The 27,418-nt window shown below is 42.9% G+C and overlaps 1 protein-coding gene across 1 annotated transcript in view; it reads left to right on the forward strand.

The window, feature by feature from the left end:
- Positions 1–27,418, forward strand: part of zmat4a (zinc finger, matrin-type 4a) — a 74,177-nt gene that overhangs the window by 25,822 nt on the left and 20,937 nt on the right. Inside the window, exons 2-3 of the mRNA XM_070903915.1 lie at positions 2,287–2,376; positions 23,684–23,840. Of these exons, the coding sequence (XP_070760016.1) occupies positions 2,287–2,376; positions 23,684–23,840 (247 nt within the window). The remainder of the gene's footprint in view (positions 1–2,286; positions 2,377–23,683; positions 23,841–27,418) is intronic.

Below are 27,418 nucleotides of genomic sequence, written 5' to 3' on the forward strand. Positions count from 1 at the left end.
GACCTTTTTGCTCCAAAAGCGTATTTTAACAGAGAGTTCACTGAATTGCGGATTGCGAAAGCGAGGCACTCAACGTGGCACAACATCATTAGCACATGACGACACTATCCAGGGTGTTTATACTCTGTAGCAACATTGAACATTGGGCATTATCACACACAGTGAGTTTTGTTGATGCCAGATCAACAGGTGTGAGTTGCAGGGATACTTCACTCTGTTCTGTAACCACATTGACTTTTTTCATTGCTGTTTTGGCGCTTAAATAGAATCAGAATCAGAAATACTTTATTGATCCCCGGGGGGGGGGGGGGGTTACACAAATAGTGAGGTTATGTTGTTATTATTGTCAGGCTGATATTTTAGATGGCGGGACAGCAGTGGTTAGGCATCAATAGAACACCTCCTGGATATACTATAGGTATGTCTTATGTGCCAAAAATAGCTGGAGCTCATGGGATTAAATATCCCAGCCTTGGAATGATTAGGCTTCTCAGGTGTGGATCTTGCCCTCCCAAGTAGGAATTATGAATCTTGTCCGTTGGGAGTAAAGGCCCAAGGCACTGAAAGCAATAATTGATGCGCCGTAGAAGCAATTGATGATCCCATGGCGCCCTGCAGGCATCAGATTTGAAATGCCAACACCACAGAACCAGCAGTATTGTAGGAAACGGATGGCTCTTCATATGTAGGCAGGCACACGTTTGTATGCTTTACAGATACCCCCCGTTCATTTTCTATACATTTCTATTTGAGTAGCCTATAGCATTACATAAGGCAGGATGACGGCTGTTGGGTGCGTGCTGCTGCTTTCGTCAGTTGGTTGGCAGCAGAACACCAGTAAAGCCACTGGGGACCAGTCTCATTTCATCTTTCATTTCTTTCTTCCAGGTGAAGCACAGCTAATCATAACTCTATCCTTTGTTAATTCATTGCTGTTTGTACGCTTGTATTCACACACACACACACACACGCAGCGGGCCTATTTAGACTATGAGGCCTGTTAGTCTGTTTCTTGCAGCTGTTGAAGAAACATTTATAAAATAACTATGAACTTTAATAAAACAATTTCGGAGCTTGAAATTTAATTAATCAAGAAGCTCGATATTTTCGCTCTCAAGCCTCGTCCCGTCCTCATGTGGACACGTAAGGGACGCCATCATTCACAACAAAAGGTTAAATGCTAATTTAACGTGCCAGAATGTATGCCATGGATAGCACCACTCAGCCACTTAATAGAACATAACACACAAACGGGCTGTCAACATAAAAATAAATAGGCTACAGTATGTGCCGACTTGTCAGACTATGAGTCTGCTCTGATGACGGACTTCTGTCTTCTTTTTTCTGCTTCACTGCGGAGGGGTCACCTGTCACCTTTATGTCTTTATTAGACAGCGCCAGTAGAGAGGTGACAGGATACGAGAGAGATACAAGGGTCTTGGACTGGAAATGGGAACGTTGTGGTTCATGGTTGGCATCTTGAACCCTACACCACAGGGGCCCCCCACTACCTGCCATTCTAAATGTCCGTATCATGAAGGTGCGTTACAATAGGCTTAACAAGCCCTCTTTAATTTCCCATTGGTGGACTCCTTGCCGTTCCGATACTTTGAATACTCAGGTACTCAAGTTGATATTAAACCTGCAATAGTCTCGCATAGCCAGACCTGTCTCCCCGCACTTCGAGAGAAAGGTCTGGCTCAACCCACTATCATTCTGGGATATGTTTGAGTGTATTTCTTTAAAGCAATCACAGTCGTCTTGGGTGGGGCTAAGCCCAGGATACACCAACGGTGCTGAAAAAGGGTAACACGCAGATAGAGGAAGGGGACGAGAATGCCGACTGAAATAGTCGGCCAATTATTTTATTTTTATTTTGATCATTATTGAAGCCACTGATGACCGTACCTGATGGTCCCGTCATTCACTGAAAACACATGAAGACGTTTGTTGGTGAATGAGACAACTGAATTCATCACTGAATAGTATTTTTGGAGCCTCCCGACGAGGGTCTTCAATATTAAATCTTCTCCTCTTGGCCCCTGCCCCCTCTTGTGTGGTTCCGCGTTATATGAAGTGCAGTGAGGGAGGGCATGGCAAATGATCACTGAAACACACTGTAAGTGCGGCATTTATGCTCCATATCGCGCCCTTTAATAAAGTCAAGGAAAAAGACTGTTTGATTGACAGCTGAGACCCCCCCTGCAGCACCTGAGGAGCCAGAACAACAAGCTACCTCTTTAATTCTGCTTTACTTATAACTTTGTTTCCTTTTCTTTCTCTCAGAGTCGGAAACATGCCAACAAAGTGCGGCTGTATTACATGCTACATCCTGTGGATGGAGGCTGCCCTGCCAAGAAGCTCAGAACAGACAATGTGAGTCTCCTGTGTGAATTCTACATCCTCCTGTCCGTCCTGCTGCATGTTTCCCCCAACGTCTCGGTAATCACTGAGAAACATGCACACATCAATCCACAGCTTGCCAGTCTCATATGGAAACCTGTATTGTTAATGGATTTCCCAACGCCTGCGTGACCCCCCCCCCTCCCCTTTTGTGTCAGAATGGCTCCCAAATAAACAGCAGCGCCACATTTCTAGACCAATGAACAATGTGACAGTGACGGCTGCTGCGGTTGGATGCAATGGGATGCCAACCTTTCATCAAACACAAAGATGCATTGTGAGGTACCCCCCTCCCCCAGCCCTCCCTGTCATGTAAATTGGAAGCACACGACGTGTTTGACAGACGCAATTATGTGGCCTGTCATTCCCTGTTCGATAAGTGTTTGGGTGGCGATGTGTGTTGTTGGGTTAGTGTGGTCTTTACACCTCGAAGCAACTTCTGTTCCTCTGTGTCTCTGTTGGGGACAGACAAAAACAATTTTTTACTTTATTTTTTTTACAACCACTCTGCAGCTCCGCCCGCACTCAGATAAGCATCACGATGTTGAGATTTTGCGTTAGTGTCTCAGTGAAAGGGCCATTTCCATTCCACGTTCCATTTCGAGTGGAGTTCAGGGTCGGCATGGTGTGATGGAGGAGGTGAGGAGAGGCTGTGGAGAGACTGGAGTGGAGGGACTCTGGACTCTGCCGTCATTATTGGGAGTTTGCCAGCTATCAGTCTGGAAAATCTGGGCTTCTGAACCAGATAAGGACACGTCAAGAGACACTATTGTGTTCTCTCGCTGCCTTAGCTCATCATCTTGCTTGCTGTTCTGTTTCTGTTTCACTGTACATTTCCCCTCTAACCCATCGCTCTGTCTTTCTTTGTTCTCATCTCCTCATCTGCCCTCTGTTTCCCCCGTCATGTGCCTCTGCTCATCTCCACCATTCCCTTTTTTTCTATCCTTTCCTTTCCTCGACTTTAATAGGCTTTCCATCCCTTTACTCTCCTCCTTCCCTTTCCCGCCTTCTCCTCTTCATTTCTGTCTTTTCTCATCCTCCCTGCTTGCAGTCCGCATCACCTCCTTTTATTTTCATTTATCCCTTTTTTATCCCCAAACCTTTCCACTCCTGTCCTTCCTTGCCTTTCCTCAGTTCTCCTCTCACATCTTTATCTCATTTTCCCTTTTTCCTGTCCTCGTCCTCACTTTTCCCGTTTACTACCTTTTCTGTTCCCTGTCTTCTCCTTTTCCTTCCTCACTTTTCTACAAAAGGTCTTTCTGTGACTCTGTCTTTGAATGGATTTATTGAGATCTCTGAGGCACAGGAGTCTTGTACTCGTCAGCGCTCTGCTGATGCTTTTATCACTTGCACCGAAACCACGTGGGATCACAATGATGCGTGATGAGACTCGGATGTAGGAACATCAGTCTTTCACTCTCTTTGTGCTTCCCATTACCTTCCTGTCAGGCAGCACAGGCTCAACATACTGTCTGAGCGTTTGATACTGTACTCTCTGTATACTTTCACCATCTGGGTTTTATGTGAATGATCTTAATAACATTGAAAAGGCAACAATATTAATTGCTGATGTAAAAAAAGAATCCCCAGTATTTAGCACATGAACTACAGGGCTGTGATCATCAGGGACGCATAGAAGTACTGTAAATTCTCAAAGACTGGCCGAGGCATTTATTTAGACCAGGCTTATATTAGAAACCAGCCATTATTCCTAAAGTGCCATGTTCCCCAGTTAATGCATACTCAACGCTTCCTCAATGATTACCTGTTGTCTTCATCACAACAACAGAGTCCAAACTCAACACTCTGCTGCTCTGATTTTCTCTTTCTGTAACTGAAATGCTGTTTTTACTCTAAATATTTCCATTCACTTCCAATTTCCATTTTTGGATCCAGGTTAAGCTATTGCCAGTGAACCCAACTGTCCCTGCCCACATGTTTCACATGAAACTCCTGAGGAGAGTTTCTCTCTTTCCTGTTCGGCTTTTAATGTGAAGGATCTGCAGGAAGTTGTGATTGTTATTGACAGTCGCTTGGCGGTAACGATTGGAAATAAAAACTCAAGAAGACCCTTGAAGACTCTTTAAGTAAAATGAGTAATATCTCGTTGTAAAAATACTTTTATTTAAAGGGGTTCCATACAGTTAAAGGACTCACAAGAAACAGATTTTAAAAAAGAACGGTCCAAATTGAGGCTGAGATGACTTTTAATATCTAGTACGAGTCAAGCATCAGAAACACTGGATCCTACAACTCCCATGATGCAACTCAGTAGCCTCTTTCATGATGTCATCTAGGTTCTTTGTTTAAATATTGGAGGGCTCTTTCCGAAGACATCATGACGAGTAAAATGGACATCATGTGTAAAATCAGTGGACTGCTCCTTTAAGTAAAAGTACAGGCATGCTATCAGCAAAATATTCTTATATTTATTTATTTAATGTTTTTTTGTATAGTGACATGTAGCATAAATCAATGCCACACATCGGAGCATTTATAGCTTAAGCTAATTTGCAATGCGCGTCCCTAGATGGTATCTAGAGTGTTACATTACTATATATCACACTATTGGATTATTAGCATGGATGTGTGAATGCAAAAAAAGCAGCATTTTAATGTTGTTTTCTGAGGTCATAAAATGGAAATAGTCGTGCAAAGTACAAGAGCCTTTGAAATTGTGTTCAAGTACAAGACTTGAGTAAATATACTCAGTTATTTCCCACCACTGCAGCAGCCAAACTATCATGAGACATTAAACTCCACCGTAAATGTTGATAGTAAAACATATTCATGCAGAATCATTCACAAGTTGGCAAAGTGCCTGAGGTTGAAGCTGTTGTATACGTTGTATTTTTTCCTGGCCTATCCGACTGTTCTCAATATCAGAGCTATTTTTATTTAGTGTACGGCTGTCAGGTAGAATCTGTGTCTGCTTTGAACTGGCTGTGTTAACGGTCACGGCAGGGAAATTGTTCTCTTCACGTGGATACAGCTGTTTTCCCAGAATCACTGAACATTCATCGCTGAGCGGTGGGGGGGGGCAACAGGAAAAAAAGGGCTCTGGTCGAGTGTTTCTTGCTAGTTCGTGTGAGGTGACCTTGACGGCTTGTGTCATCTAAAGGGGGGAGGGTTGGGCTCAGTGTTTCTGTGCAAGTCTATGACGTAAAAGGTCCGTGAGCTGCTTTTCAGAGCTGGAAGAGTATGACAGCAACAACATGTCGATACAGTTTTGAAGGGTTTGTGCATCCCGTTATTCTGGGGGTGTTTTTACTGACCCAAAGTACAAAATTACTACAGAATTGCTTCTTTTAAAAAATCATTTTGATCTCTGTTTTGGAGTAAAGTCAGAGTGCCTGATCTAATTGGCATAATCAGCTGTTGATGTATTTGGTCTACCCACTGCCAAGGCCCTCCAACGCACACGGCTGACCATTCCTGCAAATCTTTTTCTTAATAGCACGAACATCTTATTGTCAGTGAGCAGCTTATCACGTCTAAAAGTTGATTTAGAGATAATCGGTGTACTGCGGGAGCGTCCTAATGTAAAATCCCGTTTTATTGTCAGAATGTTAAATCTTTGGAAAAGACACATTTCAAGATTAAGACTATAAATAGATACTCTTTACTTTTGTTATTGAAATCCCTGCCGTGTCTGTGGCACTCAACCCCAATCCCATTGGTTCCTTGGGGTTGGTTTAAAAATGGGTCATATCTACTTTTACTTTCTAAAAAGGCTTAAACAGCTGAGCATTGTGGTTTTTAGCAAGCATTACTCAAACAGGAGGACATTTATGGGGGCGGAGGGGGGGGTCCTCTCTGTTCCTGGGAACATGGAACTTCACTGCTTCCTGCTAATAACCAAACGTGGTTGGTGTGGTTTGTAAAGCTGATGAAGAGAACAGTAGGGCAAGAAACACATATTTAGACAAAGCTCGAAATTGAACAGCCCACTGGTTCTAATGTGTCTTCACTCCGTGTCCTTCACATGCTTTACAATGGGCTTCTCAGCATCGGTCTCTCAGTTGCTCGTTGTAGTAACACATTGTGACACCGGCACACTGACTGCTCGTGCATGATTATAAGGCTGCACAGTTAATGCAGAAATGATCATCTAATAAACTTAAGGCAAACTTTCCACTGATTCACTGAAACAACCTTTTACCATTCTGACTGCAGCTGTTGCTGATTCCCATGAATGTACCCTAATGAAGGGTCAGGGGAATGTTTCATGATCTCTACTTGGTTGTGCATTTAACCTGAGCTCCCAGGCGTACTGTTGAGGATGTGGACTTTCTGACAACTTTGTCTGGAAATGTTTCACAAATTGTTCTTGACAGATAAATTAAAGTGTGACGGAAAGCTCAACTAATAGGATTAAGTCAATGACCATGAAGTCTGTAAGCCCATTCAATAAATCAGCCCATATTGCATTTGCCTCAGGATGTATTTTGTTTTCGGAGTTTTGGTTACGAACTCAGATGATTTGTCAGTCGTATCTAAAGCTTAGATACCCCAGGATAAAGTTTGCCGTAGCTTGAGACGACTAAAGCAGGGCTGTTTTAATAATGCCATGAACTGAGGGACTGGTTTATGTGTCCAGGGAGCCTCATGATAAAAACTACAATAAAATGAAGCTCATTAAAAGTAAAAGCCTTGTGCCGAACTTACATTCAATGCAAATGCTGCAACTTTGGGATTTTTCTCCAGGCTGTTTTGCTCAGTTCTACCCTAAAAATGAACTATGAAGTTCACTTCTGTGACTGCAGTGGTATACTGTAAACTTCTCTTTATTAGGCATCCATCAAGCCCAAACTGCAGTGCATTCCATGCGACACCCATTGTTGACAGTGAGTGTATTGCTTCTAACAGGATACCGTCCACCAGGACGGCAACCATCAAATCTGCCCATAGAGACTGCGCCCTCCAAATTTACATTTCACAAATCAACTGCCAACATCAGCTCACTAATAGGCACATGGACCTTTTGTGGGATGGGGACAGAAAAATCTCTGGGTCGTGTAGCTCGATGACAAGAGTGAAAGCCAAGGGAGGAGATTGGAGCTGATGGAACAACTCCTCTGAGTCCCACTGCTATTCAAATTAAATCAACCTTGGGGTTAATATCTGCTGTTCCAGGAGAGACAGACTGTTCCCGTTTCTTTAGGAGAGAGAGAAAAAAATAAATAAAGTCCTTTGTTCTGTTCTCTGCGTCTGCTCTCTAACTGCAATATCCATAGTGGATTTTAAGCACCGTATTTAGTCATAGAGGGACATATTTGGACTACTTTCATGGATTGGATGGAACTTGAACTCTCCCGATTAAATCGTCTGCACTATAAACAAACAATATGTGTATATATATATATATATATAACACATGCGTTTAAAATTACTTCAAAGATGCATTTTCGAACATCCAATCACAGAGCTTATATTTCTGTTGCATGTGCCACCAAAGCCCCGTCGCCAGAAAAGAAGGATGACATTGTATGTTTAATATGTTTCATGACAACATTTTTAGCCATGCTAGCAACGTGGCTCCAGGGATGTCAGTCACTCTGTCTGTCAGTCAGGCCACCACCAGACTGAAATATCTTAACAGCTATTGGATGGGTTGCATTTTGGTCCAAAGGTGTCTGCGAGGACAGAGTCACAGAGAATGAAATGAGAACCATCTTCTGAGCTGCCGAAAAAATAGCAAAAGAAAAACAAAAGCTCCTGGCTTCTGAGCTTGAGACGTGCAAGACTGAAGAGGGCCATCAGTTTTTGACCTTTTGACGTTTGACCTTAAAGTAAGAACCTCTTACAATTGCGTTTTGATAACCTTAATTGGCTTGTTTTGATTTTGCAAACGCTAGCCATCACAATTTGGATGTAACATTAGGAGTTGATACTATTTCCATGGAGTCTAACATTAGCTAGCATACTTGTTTATCCAAATTCCTATTGCATAACGTTCATGATGTTAAGGCTGTGGGACGACTCGCTTAACGTTACTAACATTACCAATTTGCCGGCGATTACAACACAAGTTGAGCTCCTCAGTCGAAGTGCCAACTTAATGTGAACGTTAGCCCCTGATGGTTCCATTTTCTTTATTCTGAGATAATATTAGCAAGGCTAATACTGTTATGACCACGACGTAATTTAACAATTTGTCTTGGAACACGAGACTAATTCATGAGACAACGGTGTAGACAGGCATGCCCTTTTCACCCCTGATGAGCTTGCATCCCTGTTAATAACAAAAAGTAGGAAGAATACAATTAAAAACATTATTTTTTACTCCAAAAAGGGGGTGATTAAATGTCATTTCAGTTGGGTTTAAAACTGCTAAACCACTCTACTGTACATTGACTGCGGTTTGACAAAATCAAACCCGGACCAGCCTCACACATTGTTTCATCTCCGTTTTTTCAAGTGTCACAATAAATCTACGTTGGGTCTGCAGTCTGACCTTAGGCTCTTGGTAAAAGGGCACATTGCCTTGATGGGAGAGGGCTCCGCTTAAACTACACAGACGTGATGCGACCAGGCTGCGCTTATAAGGTGGCACTGTCTAAAAATACACTCGGCAGCACCGCCTGCAGAGACTGTGGGAGTGCGTATGGCCTGGCATGGCCCGGCGTCTGGACCCGGTTGAGCTGATGACATCTGACAACTGTACACGCTGCTGGTCATGCTAGTTGCTGTGATAACCTGCTCCCATGCAGGGAGGGTGTGTCGGTCAAGGAGCATGTTCTCTGGGGTTTTTGTAGTTTTGAGGGCTAAGATGCAGCTGGATTTCCATCTAAGCATTTTTATGCAAATTATGAATTATCCGACTTGGTGTGAGAGTTGCACATTTCATTTCATGTCCTCAGCAAAGCAAAAAAGTTTGAACATTTGCTTGAGGCAGAAAGGCGATCGATAAGAGTGCTGGAAATGCATCTGTGACCTAATTTGTATATCATACAAGCACTGAAATGACAAGTGCATTAATTGATTAGGTGGACAGGAAAATGATCTGACAGATTTTATACTGTAAGTCATTCCAGCTATTGGCTGATTACAGCTTCTTGCTTCTCAATGTAATATCGTAGTAAACTGAATACCTTTGGAATTTTTTGACAGCTGATCAGACAAAATAATAATATGAATAACCTCGCTGGGTTTTGGGAACTTACATTGATCATTTAGGATTACATTTACATATCATTGACAACCAGTGTAATCATTTCATCAAAAAAAGACCGGTTGATTGAGGATTTATACGTACTGTGTTGTGGTTACACTCGTGCGTGTTTCTGTTCCTTTCCATGGACAACATGAAATACAGCAGAAGACAGTATCTACCTCTGACTGAAATGCATTTATATTATATCGATATCGGCTCAGAGTCTATTAAATGCAGATCTAACATTTGGTTCTTTTAGAAGATGCAAACAGCCTCAAAGTCACTCGGGAATCTTGGCAGACTGTAATTACGGAGCTTGTTTTTAGAATGTCATTGCTTTTTATAAAACTTTCTGGCATTGTTAAACTTTTTTTTTTTTAAATTCCTGTTCAACAAAACAGTGAGGCTATCTTAAATAAACTTCAAGGTTTTCAATCTCTTTTTAACAACGGCTCTGATCTATTATGGGCTTTGGTGTGTGTGTGTGTGTGTGTGTGTGTGTGTGTGTGTGTGTGTGTGTGTGTGCAGCAAACTAATTGGTAGCGTACACACTATTTGGGCAATTTTTTCAATCTATAACATGCTCACACACAGCAGCACTCAACTGTACCACAGAGGTGACTTTGTCTGCCCAGAAGGTGCATGTGTTGAACCCCCGTCAAGGTATATTTTGTGCACTTCTATTTGTCGTCACCTTACTGTATGAATTCCTCGTCGGTGTTCAAAGTTGCCTGTGGAGGTGCCTTAAATAGCGTAGATTTCGAGCATCCGCCGAATCGATCCCTATGCTTCCAGTCAAATTACATAAGTAAGAAATACACTTGAAATTCATTTGGCAATAGAATGTAAACAAGGTGAGCTTGACGTCTGATGTCAGGCTCCCTGACCACCGTTCTACGGGTGCATTAGCACACTTTTTTTTTTCATTTAATTCTGAGGTGTTTGCTTCAATTGTAGCATGGACCATAATAAGCTGGTGGTAGACAAGAGTTCTGAGAAGCTCACTTTGGGGAGAAATGCTGATTCAAATCTTCACAGCAGCTGACAGAGGGAAACGGGAAAAAGTAACTGTCCCCAACCTCTAGAATAGCTGTCAAGGTGCCCTTGAGCACAGCATTTAAACCAGAACTGCCCCTCTGTTGTCTGTAGTAGAAGACTATTGTTGTACTCTGGTAGTGAGATTGAGAGACTACAGCCACGCTAGCGGCTCTGTTAAGTTGTACTCAGCTGTGCTGTGAGCTAAATGCTAACGTCAACACGCAAACATGTTAAAAATGACAACGCTAACATGCTGACATTTAGCAGGTAATGTGTGTCATGTCCACCATCATAGTTTAGTGTTTAATAGCGTGCTATTCATTCATGATTATAATTTAAAGGTAGCCAATTAGCAGCAAACACACAGTACAGCTCAGGGTCTATGTCTTGAATGTCTTTAGTTGTTTTGGTCATAAATCTATGTATTAGACAAATTAAAATTTTGACCCAATGATGGTGCTGTATGGGTAGTTATGGATCACCAACATAGCTACAGTTCACGGGAAACATTAATGTCTGTACTAAATTTAATGGTATTCCATCCAAAACTCAGTAGGATATATCATCTTGGAACCATGAATATTTCCACCGAATTGAATAGCAACCCATGGAATAGATGTTGACATATTTCACAGGATGAATGAAAACTTTGATCTGCTGGTGGCGCAACAGGAAAATGAAGGAGGTCATTAGAATTCATCCTCTGGGATCCACGGATGTCAAAGAATTCTATGGCAATCCATCCAACAGCTGTTGAGATATCTCAGCCGGGATCAAATCAGACCCACATTGCCATCTATAGAAAAAAAAAAGGATTCACTGGCTAATTGAACCTAGCTGAACATGGCTCAACCATTTTCAGCTATATGTCTAAAGTGCACACCTCAAGGATTATACCTAAACATAACCCTTTTTAGTCTTCCCTTATTGCATTACAATAACAGCACTTCTGCTCCATAACCCATGAGGGAACATTTCTGAAATACATTTTGTTATTTTGCATTATATGTTGGGCTTGCTAATCAATGCACAATTTAGCACTTTGTGAAGCAAAACTAATATCCATCATAAATGTGTGCAGACTTGTGCAGTTGGTTGGCTGGTTCTGGTGTTTGCCCGTCAGTTTATTCAACTGCCAGTTTCCATTAAATCAGGCCTGCAGCGTTGCCACCGGATCCTGGTGCAGAGACGGAGCAGTCGCACTGGAGATGGCACAGGTGTCCCGCGCTGCCTTGACTGAACAAGAAGTGACTGCAGTCTTATGCTTCGTTGCCTCGACCTCTCCGTGAGCAATATCCAACAGATTGCACACTTGGCGCACACGCACTTATAGCAAGTACACACATTTCTTATAGCATGTACGCACACTAAATCTGTAGCATGGCCTGAGAGCACCAGGGACAGCGGGGAAAAAGAAAAAAGCCTCTGGAGGTTTAAGTTCACAGTGGGATCACATGCAAAGAAAATAGGACTCTTCCATTGTAGGAGTTGCAGCTGAAATACTGATGATATAGCTGTAACTTTTGAGATAAGGTAAAATGTGATGGAGTTTAATTTATCATTTAGAGGAAATATATAGTCGTGTCACTGAAACAAAAACGTAAATGATTACAAAAAGAGAAAAAACTAATTGTACACAATTTTAGAAAAAGAGAATGTCATAAACATACAAATATTCAATGAGTCTGGTCTACAGGTGGCTGTTGTGCAGAAAGTGTCCAGCCATGCATTGTGAAATCTATTACTCACACCTGCCCATAATGTATGTGCAGATTGTACATATTTGCATATGTGCATCACCACCTTGTTCACCTCGGTTAGACAACAGATGGAGGTACCACATGGGCCTTTTTTCCTCTCTTTATTCAAGAGCGTGGCCTCTCAATTTGAGAGCATCACTTATTGATTCTACATTCAAATTTTGTGATGCTTTCCCCTCAGAACACTGCACTCAAATAGCCCCTGCTGGATCAGATTCGCTCTGCTTCTGCTCAAACTGTGTGCTTGCACTCAGATATATTGTTGCTTGCGCAGATTTTCAGCTTAAGCCCTTCTCCTCGTCAAAATAGAGCCAATAGAATGCCAGGTGTAGTGCTGAACAATGAAACGATGCCTTCCTCGTTGTGGGCGCGTTCACTTTACTTCTTAGAGCATCCCGTACGGGCGGTTTTGAATGAATATGTTGCTCTAAAAAGTGGAAAAAACAAAGATGTGCACCAAGTCTGTTTCGGGTGATGTTGACAGGTGTTGAAGGGATGCCAGTCATTTGCCTTCTGATCCAGTCGTCACTGTCATTACATTATTTTTAAAAAGATATTGATATTTATGAGTGGAATCGGGATCATTGATATCAGTGTGCAAGCAGCGGAGTGCTAGTATTAGCACTAGTGTAGGTACTAGTGCTCTACCACACTATGTGAGTACGAACAGGAATCTTTAGTTAGTCTTGTGCTTCAAGCTAAATTCTAACATCAGTGTGCTAACATGCTCACACCGGCAATGCTCACAAGCTGATGACAGCAGGTGTAATCTTTACCATGTTCGCCATCTTAGTTTAGCATGTTAGCATGTAATCATTTGTGATTAGCGCTAAGTACAGCTGAGGCTGATGGGAATGTCATTGGTTTTGCAGGTATATAGATAGATATAAAGGAAAGGATCACCAAAGTTACTACAGTTTAGCTCTTCAGATATTTTAGTGGTGGACAGATTCATACTGCCATCCCTAGAGACAAAACATTCCCAAAATGGCGAGCAATGGTCTGACTTGCATTTGGCTTTGGTGCTGTGCTGTCCACGTCTCTTCATTCAACATCTCATCTAAATGAAGTGTTTTTTACCCCCGTTTCCCCGTGGATTACAATACAGATTAGCAAGGCAAATTATTTGGTGAATGTCCTTTTCTGTGTTGGTGCAGAAAAATGCAACAAAAAAAAAAGTGTACTTGCAGGATTTCGGGCAATTGAAATCACAACCTACCAGTGTTTTGTCACTGTATTCAGTCAGTCGTCAGCCAGCACTATGCAAACTCTCTATGTTGATGGAAACAGTTGTTATGGGTGTGTAGTCTTATGGGTTTCAATAATCTTGAAGATTACGAGCTTTACCTGTTCACTGATGTGTCTCCATTCAGGATCTCATTTAAGAAGAGGTTGTGCTTAAAGATAAAGTAAACAAAGGTCCAGCACAGCCAAGAAGACAAAGGTCTGTGCAGGAGATCTATACAGTCACAGCTCCACTGCTCTGCAGCATGTTGGCCTTTTGAGTGCTCGTAAAGTGAGACGTTTGCTCTGAGCTCTTACTGTACTTATATTTGTTGTATTTCTGCTGACTGAGCTTTGATGGAGCATTTTTAGCCACTTTTGCCTGGAAACAGTACTCTAAATCTCATCTGTATTGTGTGACATTTCAGAAAAGAGCAGTTAAATATCACTTTAAGGCTCAGCACTAACAGATAAATGCACCCAGACTCCATTGTACACAAAGCTGAATAAACATAAAGGCACCTCAGAGTGTTAGATATTATATCAAATGTTTCCCGAGAACTGAAGTGTCAATCTTCTGCTGTTTGAAAAATGAACCGAGGAGAGGATGATGCCTCTTCGCCTCTCTAACTGTATTTTGCAGCTCCCTTCAGTGTGGAACCTGGAATCCTTGCTTCCATCTCTCTTCCAAAAGTGCAAATGTCCTCCGAGCTCCTTTGTAAAGGTGATGAATGTAAATTGTTGCTCTGTGAGGGAGGTGGGCCATTATGCCTGTGATTTAGCAAAAAAGCTCACCTCGCAGAATGTATAGCCTGGCAAATAGAAGACAAAAGCCTAGAGGTACAGTGCAGATCTGAGGGGAGGGAACCTATTGAAAAAGGAACCTCCAAAAAGGAGTGAAACAATGGATTTCGAAAGAAAGCCAGTTCTAGCCACGGGAAGGTGTGAGAGAGCTCACAATGTTGTTCTGGAACTGCATACGATCCATGTGGGACTCTTATTTTCTCATTTCCCCTGTGTTAAGTTTGAATAATCAGAGTCTTTTTAATATTCCACGTTCTCTGACTTCCACAGTGGACCTTTCCAAGAGAGTAGGAGGGGATGGACGGCTAAAGAAGCGGCTTTGGGTCGAGGGGTTCTGCAAGTTCAATCCAGGTCAGGTCAGAAAAAGCACTTGAACAGCAAATGTATTCCAAATTCCACCAGCTTTTTACACATTCGCCACACGAGACGCGTTGCTCAAATTTTGCAGCCCCACTCGCAGCGAGAGGAAACCGCCTGACAAGTGTTTGGACTCCACTGAGCACGTCTGGCAGGCTGGGTGGTCTGTGATGTTTTCCACCGGAGGATTCCAAAAGAGCGAGAGAGGAAACAGATCTAATGTTCGAGAGTTCAGCTCTCCGTGTTGCTCAGTGCAAAGGTTTGTGCTTGGAATTTATAGGGTTTCAGTTTATGTCCTTTAGAGGAGGGTGCACCTTTTCTCTTGCGGCCCCCATGTGGTTTAAACAACTGCTTATCATTCCAAGTCATTTTACAAACTGCGTCTCGACCTCATCGTCAAGGTGAGGGGTGACTCCAACAATGGGAAACTAATTTGGGTGAACATGTCGAGCTTCATGCTGTTCATTAGAAGCGCTGAGCGAGCAGTCATCGCAGCTGTACATTTTGCTGAGTTGGTGTAACTGATCCGAATACCCTGCCAGCCCCTCAGCCGGGTCAGCCACAGTGTGAACCTGCTGTTCACAATTATGTTACTCTGTGAAAGGCTAAGATAAGGATGAGCAGGGAATGGTTTAACCTTGTGAAAAGACAAAGAGATATCGGTGGATGCTGGATCAAGACAAACGTGTCAATCAGTGTGCCTCATGCACATTTTTGTACTTTCTTATCCAGATCCTCCCTTTTTTTTCTCTTAGACTGCTCTTACGAGTGTTCGGTCAGATTCAGCAAACCCTCTGAGCTTCACACATTTTTTGTAAATTGCTTGCGTGAGCATGATGAATGCGACCCGCATGTGAGTTGAGACCTGGTCGCACCGGCATTTAAAAAAACGGCAAAATTTAGCAGTGAAATCAATTCATTTTGATTCATTCATTTCACAGGGCCGAAGAAAAGCCCTGCAGGATCTTTGGTGTCGCTACAAACATGCCTTGTGACTAAATGTATGCGACAGAGCTAACTAGCTTGCCAACTGGCGTTTTTCTCAGCTGGCTAGTGTGTTAGTCATTAGCTCGTCAGCTACAGCAGTTCACCAACCAGCCCTGCGAGTAGTCACTACATCACCAAGTTTCTGACATCACCCTTTTTGCGACTATACGTGGATGAACTTCGCTGCACCACTTTCCGGTGTGGCCAAAGCTGTGTCCGAAATCACTCCCTTGTTCACTCATTCCCTACTCCCCATGTGATGCACATTCAATATTTCACACCAAAGCGAGCAGTAAATCGAGATTTCTGTCACTTGCTTAACCATCATCATTTAACGTCATCACTGGGCTAACTGGGCGCATACGCAGAAAAACCCTCTGCGAGCTTCCTCACTTGTTTTTGGGGCCGTAGAGCATGCTGAGTCCTGCTCCAGCCGAGCCAGTCGGGAGCATGCATGTCCGAGACTTCCTGTTGGCTCCCCGCACACATGAATGGGATAAAATAGTTTCACCATACAGCTCTTCTAGACTTTCCAAATGTTGCTGGGCCGCATGGATCAAATTGTGATAATAAAAAGAGTCATTTCAGAGGGTTTGTGACACTTAACAAAATGTATTCATCGTTTTACAGCTGCTCCTTTTCTAGTGATTGACAAGTTGCAATACCACGTGCGGCCACTACACCAAAATGGCTGGTGGAAATTTTGAGGAGGGCTATATAGTGCATGCATTCACACACTCGGCTGACACTAAATATAATGTACTATACAGTAACAAGGGAGTGATTTTGTATAATTGTATAATATAATATATGTATAATTTCCCCCCTGGGGATCAATAAAGTATTTCTGACTCTGATTCTGATTTGATTTTGGACACAGCCCAAGCCTTAAGTGTGCATTTGTGGGGATAACAGACATAACTGATGCCTCCAAATTATACACTGAATGAAGCTATCTGCTCTGCTCCATTTGTGGGCAAGTCACATTCACAGAAATGTCACCAAAGAGAAAGAATTACCTCACAGAATTACTTTAGTTGAGGTTCTGTTGACAGAAATCAATGTTCACTTCTGCTGAAAAGCTACGAAATTAAAAAGTGTTATCCTGCTGTCAACGCTGTGTCATCAAAGGAAAACGTCAGTTTGTCATAGCTAGAGTTTTATTTTTGTAGCTTTGGCCATGGCCTCTACCACATATGATAACACAGGATTCACCTAAATAGCTGATGTAGCGACATTACAGGTGGGCTCACTTTCAGTTTTACCCCCAAATGAAGTGGTGGCTACTCTAGCAAAACTGTCGGCTTGTTTACGGCCTGTTTGATTGTCTGACCGCTCATATCTGATGCCCCACTGGACCTGTAGAACTACATGAGGTTAGCCGCAAAAACAGAACGTCTCGCTGAAGTAGTGCATAATTAAAACGGGCGGTGGCCAGGGGGGGGTGTGACAGTCACAGAGATGGGCAAGAGAAGACATTTCATCATAGGCGATCTTACACAGATGAAATTGGTGAATGCAACTCGAGTCACTCGTATCATGTCATTCAAGAACTAGTCTGTCCATGCGATGGGGTTCTTGCATGAGGCTCAGTGTCGTGTGAGGAAAAATTAACATTCAGAGTAGAACGTGTGAAGCCACTTTAACTATCTGTCACTGTTGCTTTGTGACACACTTTCCAGGCGAGTCAAGACAGAGAATAAGCACTGCCTTGACTCGCCTGGAAAGTACTGCCTGCCTTTAAATGTGAAGGTCACTTTATTGTGTGCGTGGCTGAAGCAGCGGCAGCAGCCACTGTGTCAGCCCTGCTTAGCGCTCCTCTGTATGCCCCGCTTGGTAGCAATAGACTGCATTGTCCACAGCTATGTCGGGAGCAAGTCCTTTTTATCCTTTTTTGCAGGGATACCCTTGCACTTGGCTGTCCTATTTCTTCTGCGCGTGCCTTAGGGGAGATGCACATGAGTAGTGAGTGTTCCCTGACCTCCAGATTTAGCCCAGGCATTATACGGTGCTAAGCCAGGCCAGGATCAGGCCAATCCAGTCCCGGCTGCAGCCGGGAGCCCAAAGCTATTAGCTCAAGGAGCAGTGCAGCTTTCAGAATCAGAATCAGAATCAGAAACTGTTTATTGCCAAGTAACATACATTACAAGGAATTTGCTGTGGTCTGAAGGTGCTATTGTTTTGATAACAAATAAGTAGAATATAAAAGCTAAAATAAGAATAAGAATAAAAATAAATATAGCTTGTCGACTCCAGCACTAGAAAGAAAATGTTGCACCCTAGACGGAGCATGTTGACGCAACGTGGCATTTCTGACGCAGTCACAAAAGAAAACAACAACAACAGTCCGGTGCAGTAAGACATCACACAGTCTGTCTGTATTACACCACAAATACAGGCAGGCAAGGACACACTGCTTCACTTAAACCAAGATGAAAATGTGCAGCACAGCGCTGACAGCAAAGAGAATTTACTGCTTGCAAATCAAAAAGATTATTTTATTATGCCTCACATGAATGGGAATGAGGCACAACCCCCCCCCCCCCCCCTCTCTCTCTCTCTCTCTCTCTCTCTGTCTCTCTGTCTCTCTCCCTCTCTGTCTTCCTGCCTCCATCAGTTATGTATTCAGAGAATTGCAGCGCAGCAGTATGTTCTTGCCAATGCAGAACTCCAATTATTTCTCACTGTTGGGTTGAGATTGCACACACAAAAAAAAATGAACCCCGTAATGAACCCCGCCATACATGACTGCTGAAATATGGCAGAGATTGTGTGTGTGTGTGTGTGTGTGTGTGTGTGTGTGTGTGTGTGTGTGTTGTGTTTCAGATGACTCATGGGTTTTCTGGAACCAAAAAGGAAAGAAAGGATTATTTAAAACTGAGGAATCTGTCCACATCCCTAAACTTAGATAATCACATCACATTAGAATTATTACTCTGCTGCACATGGTGTAACCGTCCCGTATCCACCACACAGTGCTCTGAGAAAGCATCTTTCTGCCTGTGATTGTCAATCTGGCAACATACACCTACCTGCCGCTTCATTAATTACATTTCCCTGCAATTAGCTCCTAGTTTATCCAGTTTTAATTAACCATGAAATTGTGGATCCTTCCTATTCGGAGGTGGCGTCTCATCTCCTGGTGTATTTTGGTCTCTTCCTGAATATATATTCGCTCATTATGACTATGAAATCTTGCAATCCAGTGGCTCTGCTGCTGCTGCTTGGTAGCTGAAGGAAGTGTGTGTGTGTGGGTGTGGGTGTGGGTGTGGGTGTGGGTGTGGGTGTGTGTGTATACATATGTGTGCTGAGAGTTAGTGAAGGACAAGGCCAAGGGCAGAAGGAGGGGCTTTGTGTGTGTGTGTGTGTGTGTGTGTGTGTGTGTGTGTGTGTGTGTGTGTCAGAATGACTCAGAGTGCAGCAGTGTTCCTCAGTTATCACACACTGTGGGAGGAAGAGCTGTGTCTTTGTCTTTTCCTCATCCACACACACACACACACACACACACACACAGTTGTGATCTGCACTACATTGCAGTTTACTACAACTAGCATGTCAGTAAAGGGTCCAATTTGAAATTGCAGCATTGGGGACCCCCACCCCCAGCTTTGTTTACGATCTTCTCCACTCAAAGATAGTTTATTCCTCGCATTTAAACACAATGTCCCAACATTTTTAAGTGGACAGTGACTACTGTCAACACAATCAGACAGACATGTATTTTTGTGTTAATGTCCAGGGCCCAGTATTCACCAAGCATCCGGAGGCGTCCTCCCCTGGAGCATGTGACCTATTTGTCGCTCATGCTTTCGCTCCACCGTCGAGACAAAAGCATTATAGCATTATAGCATAGCAATAGCATTAGATGAAAACGTCAGATTGTTGGAGCGATCAGGAGACTGTGAATGAATACATGAAGCAAACATGAATTTTTGAATGGTGAATGGTTTTCCCACGTTTGAGTTTGAGCTCTTTGAACTACGTCACATCGTTGCGCCCTCTTGTTCTGCGAAGGCTCAGTGACACGCGACTGGAGAATTAGCGCCACCTATTGTTTATCTCGTCGCGCTCAACTCCTAATATTCACATAACTGTTGTGGATGGAAATGGACATTAATTAGCATTTTCTTTTGCCAATTTTGGCAAAATGTAGTTAAAATGTGAACTATATTTGGATGGAAACCTGAAAGACAACCGACGCAGCATTTGTCGTGACAAATGGCAAGCTGTGATTACTTGGGGTTTAACGTGTATGTGTGTGTGTGTGTGTGTGTGTGTGTGTGAGAGATCTCTTCAGACCAGGTATAAAGCACTTGGCAAAAGGCAAGAGGGTTCTGTGCTGTCATATCCTTTTCAAAAGCTCACCAACTCTTTTTGTGGATGACACATTGGCCAATACGATTTATAATCCCCTCCTAAAGTGTTTTAACATCCTCTGCCCTCAGCTTGTTTAGAGAGCTGGATGTTTGCTCACTGCGATTCAGAACCTCCCACACAATGACATTAGTTTCCTCTTGGGAGAAGCTTTTGTGTTGGAGCCAAATAGTTTTCCTCCATCGTGAGAAAACCCAGAGCACTGTGACATGGAGTTCGACACTTTCATAAGGGGGGTGAGAGGTGATTTCACCCACCTGTGTGAACTACTGTTTAAAATCCAATCCTGTGTGCAGTTTTCATCATTAAACCATTAATTAGCTTAATTGCTAGCCTCATTAGTGTAACATAAGTGTTACATTACCTTGTGGTTATGAACGTTTATGTGGGGCCTTGGTGAGAGGTCACATGACCTTCCGCTGGCATTGCTGGGTGCCTAATGATGCGGAAACCAGTGGTTGTCTGATGAAGTGGTGGGTTTAAAATGTCACCTTTGTTAATGTAGTTGCAGACGTTTGCACTCCGTGTGACTGTATGCAAATGCTTGCAAAGCAAACAAACATTTTGCACCCCTGGAATTGAATTATGAGTCATGTCACATACAGCCAGGGCTTGTAGCTCAGTTAATCACTGTTGCTTTGATCCAGTGTATCATGCATAAACAATGTTGTTGGGTTTTTCCAATGTTTTCATAGTGCCGGCAGACCATTAAGAACGTTACGCTTCATGCCCTTCTCCCCACGGTTACATCATTGGAGTGAGGTTGGTCATGGCTTGGCTATCTCTGTGTAGACTGTGTAGACATATGGTATCATATGTAAAAGTAGTAGGGTTAGATGGATAGTTTTGCCGATATATTGTATTATTTGATTTTTTTTTAAAGGAAAAGTGTACTTGATGCCACCTCAGAATTAGAATCAGAAATACTTTATTGATCCCCAGGGGGAAATTATACTTGCATGTCTGTACGCTAAGTACGAAGCTATAGCCAGTAATTAGCTTAGCATAAAGACTGGAAACAGCTAGCCTGACTCTATCCAAAGATAAAATATCTCCTGGTGTCGTGTCGTCATTGTGATGCCAGGCAACCAGCTCCAGGAAGTCACTCCACACAGCCAGGAAATAATCTGCCACATAACCCCGCATAAAACCAAAACCTGCTGTTTTTACAGTTAAATCTTTGTGTGGATTAAACAACACAATATACCGTGTTAATTAGTGAGCTTTAGAGGTGCTGCTAGGTGGATTTTGTTGCCTTTAGACAGAGCCAAGGTAGCTGCTTCCCCCCCTTTTCCCCGCCTTTGTGCTAAGCTAAGTTAAGTGTCTCCTGGCTTTGGCTTCATGTTTAGTGTACAGACATGGGAGCATTGATCTTCTCATCTAACTCTCTAATCGATAATAAGCGTGTTTTACAAAATGTCAAACTCGTCAGTGGAAAAGAGACAAAACAAAGAGTAACTTCATACCAGGCTGAGAAGCAGTTTTTTAATACAGCTGGTTTCAAGTCTGTCACACCTGTAACCTTACCGTGGTGAGGTCACAGTGTACTGACACACCCGGGAGTACACTTCCATGTCACACAGACATTACTTAAGGCGAGAAATCGAAACAACTGGACCTCAGCAAAAACAAGGTTTTCAGCTGGTGTTACGTTGCTCTTTGACTACAAGAAGGTGCGTTCATGGTTAGAAAGATCTTTCAATTAAATGAAATGAAAGAGTCAACAGTTGCTGAGTTCAGTACACAGACTGCAGTTGTAATTCTGGTTAGTCTGTTACCATATCTTTTCATGTCAAATATTATGAGATATTACATTCCTTCATAAGTAAAATACTAAGAAACAGACGAGAGGTGCAATTATTAATAAATGAGATGAGCTCCTTGTAGTTTAGGTGAATGATGAAATGTCCATTCTGTTTGTCCACTTGTTCCCTCCTCGAGACAGCAAAGAAAAAGCTCTCTGTATGTAGACCACAGACTAATTCAGTGAATACAAGAGTCCTTCTGCTGGCTAACTGGAAGTGATTGAGTGGTGCTGAGAGTAATTGAGATAGTGCAGAAATCACCTATTGGTTTGTTTGTGAGCAGAATGAAAAGCAAATACCGTTTATAAAGCTCTAAAATGAAGTCGGTTTAAACTGGCAGCTTAATTAGTACGAGCAGTGTAAAGATGGCTTACAACAGAGGTTTGCATTTGTAATTAGTTTGGCCAATGTCCAAATTATTTTTTGACAGCAAAGATAGATACATGTGTTAACACTGAATTAGACCCCTGTTAGACAACAAATTAGGTAAATCAACCTTGATTACATTAGAATTCAATGTAACTGACAAGAATTCAAGCACGTACGTCTGCTGTTGAAGGATATTACTTACACTAACTTTTAAAAGCCTCGTTTTAAGTCGGGGGTGCAGTCACCTCAATGTTGCTTCTGCAAGCCTACACCTCCCAAAGCCCATGTGGATCTGCAAGTCAAATAACACGTGGTAGTATACTCAGAATCTATATACTGTAAAAGGAAGAGCCACATGAACGTGTCTGAGGAAATGGTTGTCAACATCCATGGTGCCCTCCTAAACTCGTCACACTGTCTAGAAATGTTGATACAACATACAGAAGCATGAAGTTAGCTGTCGACTGCTTGTTTGGCAGGTTCAAACCCACAGCTGTATAGTATTGAAATGAAATGTACTGATATAGAAAGCTATTTTTGTGCCACTTAAATGACAGTATAGACGCTGTCACTTGGTACCAAGAATGAACACTAATATAGTGTATAACAGATGTTGATTTCTTGGCTCTAATAACATTTAGGCTGCCAGCTTGAATGTCAACACATCAGTCAGTGGACTACAAAAAGCTACATTAGCAGAAACATAATACCAAGTCATTAATGTTAGAAGTATGCATATCATGAAGGTGAATGAGCTCATTATTATCTCAGGCTGTCTGAAGAGGAGACCATTCAACTGAAAACACACGCACACACACTTCTCCGGGCTTACTGTATCTGGTGGAGTGCGCCTAGGAGGAGGAACAGGCATGTGAGTGAGGTCACGGAGTTCACTTGCCTCTGCTCTTCTTCCACTCTGAATGTCAGCCTTTCCTTGACCCAGCCTGCAGCGGGGCACTGTTTCCCACTCCTCCCTCCCATTTCTCAGTAAAAACAGGAGCATCCATCTCTCAGCGCATGGCGGGTTGCCCTGTGTCCTCTGCATTCTCGCGTAATGGGTTTTGATGCAGCCCGCACAGATGGAGGCTCAGGGAGCGGTCCACCATCAGCTGCAAGGGCCCCACCATCACCCCTTAAAACACAGAGTCGACTCCATTTGCATCCCGCCAGGATCTAAACACTTTACGGGTGAAGTGTTGCACCCCTCCCCTCATCTGAATCAGAAATAGTAGAGATTAGTGATGTGTTCAGTGTGCAGCTGTCTCGCTAGAACAGTGTACTGTGCCTTCTTCATAATACATTTGACATGTTTGATTGAATCCTGTTTTAAAAGCTCCCAAAGATAAACAAATGTCCTGTCGGATTCTCTAATGTATCATTGATAAGGTGTTATTGTGTTTTTGTAGGGCAGCGACGAGGGCGACGTGGACAAGAACAAGTGCTGCACGCTGTGTAACATGTCCTTCACCTCAGCGGTGGTGGCGCAGTCACATTACCAGGGTAAAATCCACGCCAAGAGGCTAAAACTGCTACTGGGGGAGCAGCCTGCCATCACAACCAAAGGTATAGCCCCGGTTCAAAATGCATTGTGGGTATAAATGAGAGAGGAGCAACTCGTGTCCAAAGGGGATTCATTATTTAGAGGAAGAATAACCAAGGGAGGAGACGCAGGACGCCATATGTGTGGACAATGTCTGGAGGTGTTGTTATGTACGTGTGAAGTGGAGTAGAACCTCGTAGCTGGTTTTAAATAATCATGCAGCACTCAGTTCAGACTGTTGTTCCTGTGTCCTCTCCACACAGCTCTCGCACTGCTGTTTCTCAGCTGAAATAGCATTGCCAGTGTCTGATTTATTATTGTCCAGTGTATATATTAGTGTACAGGCGCACGGCCTTGATCCAGTGCTCTGGAACATCCCATGCACACAGAGGTGCTGCAAGGGTCAGAATATACTGCAGGAAGCCAAACACCAAATCCATACAGCAGCATGGCTGCAGGAGGAACACATTTACTCCAGTTGTTGTTCCTGTAACTGAGCGTCTTCTGCGCAATTGTTTGTTTTGAGTATCTTTTCGTATCAGTGTTAAATAAGTATCACACTTTTTAACTCACGCCCTCATTTTATCTCTCCACATTGATATAAATCAGTATAAAGCTATGCCAGCACATGGCCATTGATGCCACCCTCATGTTTGTAAGATAAATATGAAACTCCAGCCGGTTAGCTTAGCTTAGCTTAGCATAAAGACTGGAAACAGGGGGAACCACACACAGAGGCAATTCAAAGTGCTTTACATGGGTAAGGAAAATATTAGAAATGTAACAAAATCTGCCTAGCAGCAATTTTAAGGCGTACTAATTAACACGTTACATCTTTTTTAGTTGTAGATGGGAGATCAGAACATCAGAGTGTAAGTTGACCACATTTGTAGAAGACATTCATCAACGTTTTTACCTCGGGAAAATCAGTGTTTCTGTCTAACAGTAGTATTGCCAGAGCAGGCCTGGTCATGCATTTTGTATTAGTTTTACAGGGATGGTTCAGTGATTTCAGTCACGTCCTTAGTCAATTTTATGTGTGAATTTTAACACTGCCTTCGTCCCATGGGAATAGTCTCTCTCTGTTCTACAATCTCAGGATATGTATGCAGCTCATCAACTAAAGATACTTTGCTTGTTAGATCTGATAGGAATGTTTATGACATGCCTGAGTAATTTATGGAAGTAATAAAGTAATGCATTTACTCTAGGAAGTGTATTTGTTCAAATAACCACACACAATGTACTGCATCACAATATAAGCATTGTCCTGCAGTGCTGATCCCATCTGAGCACGACCCAGTGGTCCAGACATTAAAATCATAAATCACCAGACCTCTTTTGGAGAGACTGAGCCTGTTTAGAGAGGGAAAGGAACAACAAACAATGCATACAACTCTGGGACACTTTGTCACACTGTGTCTTTGGAAATTTGTCCCCCATTTACACATCACTTCCATTAAGATTATCATTTTAGATGGTCCGTCGCCAACTTGCCGTGCCTGTCTCCAATCCACTCATCTGAGACGTTACAAAAACACAAGTGGACAGATGAAACGTGAATGCAAGTGCAGGTCCATAAAATTCAGCAAATTCATATGTGGTACTGATGATTTTGTCCCCGTCCTCAAGCTGAGGCATTACAAGATGTACAAATTATGTTTATGCATTTAGACCTCTAGAAACTATTCAAATGAAACAATCTGAGAAGGAAATATCACTCTGTGGACAGAAGCGATCTGTGACAAGGGTTTGCAAGTAGACATTGCGTCACTTCAAAGTGTCACAATAACTCTTCCAGTTATTTCATTATTTCTGCCTGAAATGGACACGTCACTTCCTTGTCCTGGGACAGACCAGTTGTTGACAAAAGCTAGTGGAAAAGATTTCGTGAACTGGCTGTACTGTAGCTGTTGGTTGGTCAGTCTGTCTACCACTTTGGTCCAGACTGGAATATCTCATGGTCCCCAGAGGATGAAGCCGACTGACTTTGGTGATCCCCTGATTTTTCCTCGAGCACCAACCGGAAGCTCAGATTTTCACTTTTCCAGTGAAATATCTCAACGTCATACTGGATGGATTGGCACAAAAGTTTGTACTGGCACTCATGGCTCCCAGATGATGTATTCGACTGGCTTTGGTGAGCCTCTGGCTTTTCCTCTAGCGCCACCATGAGGTTGACATTTTTGAGTGAAATGTCTCCACAACTGTTTGATTGATTGCCATGAAATGTGGCACAGACATGTCCCCCTCGGGGTAAACTGTAATAAATTGACTTTTTAATCTCCATCATTGGTTCCAAATTACTTGCAAACCTACTGACATTCCCATTGGCCTCAGCTGCACTTTGTCTTTAGTGCTAAAAATCACGTTAGCATGCTAACACACTGATGATAGCATTTACCCCAAACACCACAGTACAACCTTACAGAGCCGCTAGCATGGCTGTAGACTCCTAGTCATGTTTATGAAAATGTTGCATGTCATGATTTTCGGGCCAACGTACTAACAGCAGCCCAACAGACTGGTGTGGGTGCTGTTTTTTTTCCCTGAGTCTTTGTGTGTGTGTGTGTGTGTGTGTGTGTGTGTGTGTTACTTAGATTTAATCACCAACTGCTCTTTACCTTGGGGTGATTGAAGTGCTGCTGTGGTAATCCGCTGACAGCTGCTCACCTTGAATCTACTTACAAATTGGCAGTTGTGTGAGAATAATGAGTGTAGATCACGGGGGGTGGGGGGTGTAGTGAAGGCAAAACACAGCAAACATTACATTTTCAGATTGTTTTGGAGTCCAACACCTGAGTCCACAGTGGATGTGAATGGATCAGCCTTGAGCTTTGTTTGTTTATTGCGGCTTGTTGGCGCTCCAGTTAACCGAGTCATTTATATGCACTTCACAGTTCTGTGTTTTACTTTTGTGCTCTCAGATATCCCTCACCACTGCTTTTCTTTTAATTTGTTGGAAGTTTTTCAGTTGACTGATAAGGCGGTGCATTTTTATGCCGGTATTATCTGAAGCCTCCCATTGTTGAACCGTCCTGAATTTATCCTGCATTAGTACCGCCTCAGCCACCGCGGCCTTTTTTTCCCTCTAAAGTGGTAGGATTGAATCAGTAGATTGCCGCACAAAGCTCTTGTCTTTGAGTTAATGTTTGTAGGATGGATCCTTGCAACCTCTGGCGGGGGGTGGGGGGGCGTAAAATAATTCCTTTCGCTGCAGCAGCACCAGAATAGCATTTAAGCATAGAAAGTAGGACAGAAGATGTAAAGTCTGCAGAGCTAGTTGGGGCCAAATACATAGGCGGAACAACAGTATTTTGCGCTGTTAATTAGTAACTGAAATTATCTTTGTTTCTGTTGTACACCTGAAATGAAAGAACTGACAATAATCAGCCAGAAATCTTGAGCAGATCTGTGCTCTGGGTCACCTCTGTCGGCTGCACCACTCTGCTGCGGCCTCCTGTGCTGCATCTACAGCCCAGCATCCACCTGTGGGCTCTGGTCCTTGTTATTCCAGGGGTTTGCATCGACCTCTCTCTCTGCTCTTGCTTTGGCTGGTTGAAATATTTATGTTCTCAGGGCGTGATCGAAACAGAGCCTG

Source organism: Enoplosus armatus, chromosome 4 (genome assembly GCF_043641665.1).
Source record: "Enoplosus armatus isolate fEnoArm2 chromosome 4, fEnoArm2.hap1, whole genome shotgun sequence".
NCBI classification, from domain to species: Eukaryota; Metazoa; Chordata; class Actinopteri; order Centrarchiformes; family Enoplosidae; genus Enoplosus; species Enoplosus armatus.